Source organism: Phalaenopsis equestris, unplaced genomic scaffold (genome assembly GCF_001263595.1).
Source record: "Phalaenopsis equestris unplaced genomic scaffold, ASM126359v1 Scaffold000404, whole genome shotgun sequence".
NCBI lineage: Eukaryota > Viridiplantae > Streptophyta > Magnoliopsida > Asparagales > Orchidaceae > Phalaenopsis > Phalaenopsis equestris.
In genome coordinates this window covers 576144-580379 of record NW_018164846.1, presented here as the reverse complement: position 1 = coordinate 580379, position 4236 = coordinate 576144, and the positions used below count along the sequence as shown (strand labels likewise).

Sequence of the window (4236 nt, the reverse complement as noted above, 5' to 3'; positions counted from 1 at the left end):
ATAGGTGACAGCCCCTTATTTTATAAAACCATATTTATGTTCAAATTATAAGATACATAAACTATGCTTTATACATTTGTTAAACACAAATATAAATTATTTCTTTTTTTTTCATACGTTTTAAATGATCATCAACTAAATAAGTGAGTGGTACAAACAACTGAACAATTAATTACAAATTTAAATTCAATAATTTAAAAACAAAAATATAAGAAATCCAACTATCATACAAGCTTCAAAGCTGAGAAAATAAAATAAAAATTTGAAGTATAATTTTTTTTCTTGTGAAAAAGACTTGCATGAAGACCACTGGATACTTATGTATTTATATATCTAACACCTAGACTTCAATTTTTTTACATATGTGACACATACCTAGAAGAAATCACTTTTTTAAAGTAAAAAGTGATTTTTTGTGATATATAAGATTTGGTTGGTGTAAATGTCAAAATTAAAATACTCGTGCAATATTTGTATTATATAAGAATGGGTGGCATGTCTGTAAATGGAGAAAAATTTACGTACGTAAGACGTGCACAGAGCTGCGTACGTCGAAGGTTATTCAGAGGGTATTGGGATGTTACATGAGGTGCAACCTACCTATAACCTTCCAATACCCTCTAAATAACCTATGACATACGCAGCTCTGCGGACGTCTCACGTACGCAAATTTTTCTCCTGTAAATGCCCTAAAATATTTGCACAACAATCTTCTCGCAGCAACTCTTCAAAATATATTGATAGAATCAGAACTACAAGAAATGCATTTGGAAATACTTTTTTGAGCTTAGTTTCTACGTCAAAAATAAAGCTACTTCCCTTTGATTTTGAGGTAAGCATACAGACCAGAGCCCACAAAACCAAGAGCTTGGCCTATCACATTAAGCTGTAAAAATATAAAAATAAATAAAATCAAAGTTATAAGCCACAAGAGATTAAAATAGCAAAAGCAACTAAAGCCTAAAGCTTTATCAAAATCAAATCATTATTTTCAGAACAAGCAGAGGGTCCCGTTTGGAACAATTTTCTTTACAATTATATTTAGAGAAATTTATATGCATATCCCCTAAAATTTGATATTTAAGGTTTATAACACTTTGGTATCATTAACCCAAGTTCTATGTATTTACATATCTGACAGCTAAACTTTGCTTGTTACATTTATACCACCCCAAAAGTATCACTATTTTAACCTAAAAAAAACTAAAAAATAGGCTTTATCATGCGTAAGATAGCATATAAGTAAAAAATTCAAGTTTAGGAGTTAGATATGTAAATACATAAGAATTGAGCTGTATGTTTGTAAATCTTCCAAGAATAATTATAGAGCTACTAGGGGTGTAAACGAGCCGAACTCAGCTCGTGTTCGGCTCGTTTATATTTCGAGCTCAAAAAGTGTGTTCGTGTTCGGCTTATTTGCTTAGCGAGCCGAACACGAATCATTCAAGAACAAATAGTCATTTTGACAACCTAATCACATAGCCATAAAATATTAAGGATTGGAGCAAGATTTAAAACATCATTTGAATCTAAATTAATAATTTTTATCATATTTTCTTCTTTAATACTTTTAATTGATTATAAATCTTTGTAGTCATGTAGTCAATTAAATTTTTTAAAAATACTACTCATCAAAGATATATATAAAATTGATTAGTAGTATTTCGAGCCAAAACGAGCCGAACACGAACGAACAAATATTTGTTTGTGTTTTTCGTGTTCGGCTCGTTAACTTAAAGAACGAGCCGAACACGAGCTGTTCGCGAACAATGAGCCGTTTTGACAGCCCCAAGAGCTACTATAGAGAAATACCTTTTTTAAAAAGCAACAAAAAAATAATAGCCAAATAAAAATGTAATAGCCGTTTGATTTGAAGAGTAGAACGAATAAAAAGTTATTCCAAATGGACCCTGGAAGCTCCCAAGTAAATTCAATGCTTAACTTAGAACTCACCAAATCAAAAGGGAGACCTCCAAACAATACCCAGCCCAGTCCAATAGTAAGCAGATCCTGCAACAAGACAACATTAAGCCAAAATAAGAAAAAAAGAGGGGCATTTACATACTTATCCTACAATTCTTATCTATATACAAATCTAATACCTAAACCTTCTTATTTACATTGTTAACACTCAAAACTTAACATCAACAACACATCAAAAATACCACTATTATTTAAATACACCTCTTCATGCATAGAGTTATGACACCAATGTTTTATGTGTATATATCAAACTTTTGGTAGTAGATATGTAAATACTTAAGAATTGTGTGTTAAGTATGTAAATTTTCCAGAAAAAAGCCATAAAACATGCAGGAGGCACCCAAAAAGTGTAGAGAAGTTAGCACCTTTAGATTACCGCAGATAGTTTGTGTCACAGCAGAATTCAGAGTTGTGTTCAAAAATATGCTGTAGTTCAAAGCAAAAGCTAAGACGCAGGAGCAGAGCAGCACAGCCTGCCAAGAAATTATTTTGAAATCATAAATAAACCCAATTCATTTCAGAGATTTCGAACATGTTTCTTCGTAAACACACAAACACACGAATAAATAAACATTTTCAATAAAGAGGAATTTACATACATACCACACAATTCTCCTTCATTTATATATCTAACACCTAAACTTTAAAATTTACACACAACTGGGGTTTTAAATGAACCAATGCACTCGATGAACAACTCAAACTCATCTCGATTAAGAATGGGGCTGTCAATTTGGCTCATTGTTCGTGAGCAGCTCATGTTCGGCTCGTTAAGCAGCTCGTGTTCGGCTCGTTCGTTAAGTCTAACGAGCTGAACACGAACAACAGTTTGTTTGCTCGTGTTAGGCTCGAAATGGCTCGAAAAAAAAATTATATAATTTTTTATATAACAATATATTACATATATTATTTATATAATAATTTTAATATCAATATATTACAACATCAATTGATGAAAGATTTTGTATTATGAGTTATTGATAGTACAAGTTCTTTCATATTTTTTTGCTCTTGTCTGCATGTTTCTTCTCTATCTCAGAATTAATTCTTGTGCGAATATATTTATTATAAACACAACATGATATCATGTAGGTTAGGTTAGTTTATTTTCTTATCTGATTTGTTAAATTATTTATTTAATTTTTTATATGAAAATCTAAATACTAGTTTGAACTTTTAGTTCGTTGATTAGCTAGTTTTAAAATCCGTTCACTTGTCTTAAGCAAAAACCCTAAACCCTAAATAACCTTAAACCCTAAACAACCCTAAACCCTAAACCCTAAACCCTAAACTCTAAACAACCCTAAACCCTAAACCCTAAACCCCTAAACCCTAAACCCTAATAAACCCTAAACCCTAAACCCTAAACAACCCTAAACCCCAGATTTATGCAAGGAAAAAAATTTTTGGCATGTTATTGACCCCCTTCTTTAGATTTAGGGTTTAGATTTATTTTTTAGGGTCATGATTTTGATTTATTGAACCCCTTCTTTGTAAACTGCTTGGAAGTTTACAAAGGGTCATGATATTGATTTTGTTACGATAAATCCTGCGACGGTCGTTGACCCCCTTCTTCAGCCAACACATAATACAAGCAATAAAGCAGTACTAAAATTAATTAATGTAAGTAGTATGTTCTCCAACGTAACATTCGGATGGGTTGATGTAAAAGACGTTGTTGAAGCACATATTCTAGCATTTGAAAATCCTTTCGCAAGTGGACACTATTGTTTAGTTGAAAGAGTCCTTCACTTCTCTCAGCTCGCAATGCTCATCAAAGAACTATGTCCTTCCATTCAAATTCCTAAGAAAGGCACAGATGATGAACCCTTTATCCCAACTTATCATGTCGAAGGAGAAGGTGAAGGGATTGGGTATCAGCTGCATGCCATTTGAGGAGAGCCTTAAAGAAGTTATAGAGAGCTTGAAGGAGACAGGCTTTGCCAAGCTCTAAGTGTTTGGAATGAGAATGGGGGAATTAATTACTTTGCTCTGAATTCTGGTATTTTTGCAAGAAAATAACTTTTTTGTGATTCATGTTATGATAATCAAGTTTGGATTTTGATATATATGTAAAACTTTAATTTTATATTTATATAATATATAAAGTTTTAATCTTTATATAATTATAAATTATTTAATTTCTAATTATATAAATAAATTAATTTAAAATTATTTATAAATTAAATATATAAAATAAATATATAATATATTTATAAAATTAATATAATATATATACATATATATATATAT

At 30.9% G+C, this 4236-nt stretch overlaps 1 protein-coding gene across 1 annotated transcript; it reads right to left on the bottom strand.

Annotated features, from left to right (window-relative positions):
- Positions 1-490: 490 nt before the first annotated feature.
- Positions 491-2495, bottom strand: LOC110026946 (UDP-galactose transporter 1-like; the record flags this gene model as incomplete). The annotated part of the gene is made up of 3 exons (XM_020728179.1): positions 491-886; positions 1954-2010; positions 2349-2495. Coding segments are annotated over 3 exons (279 nt in total), but the record flags the coding sequence as incomplete, so codon positions are not given.
- Between the last annotated feature and the right edge of the window lie 1741 nt (positions 2496-4236).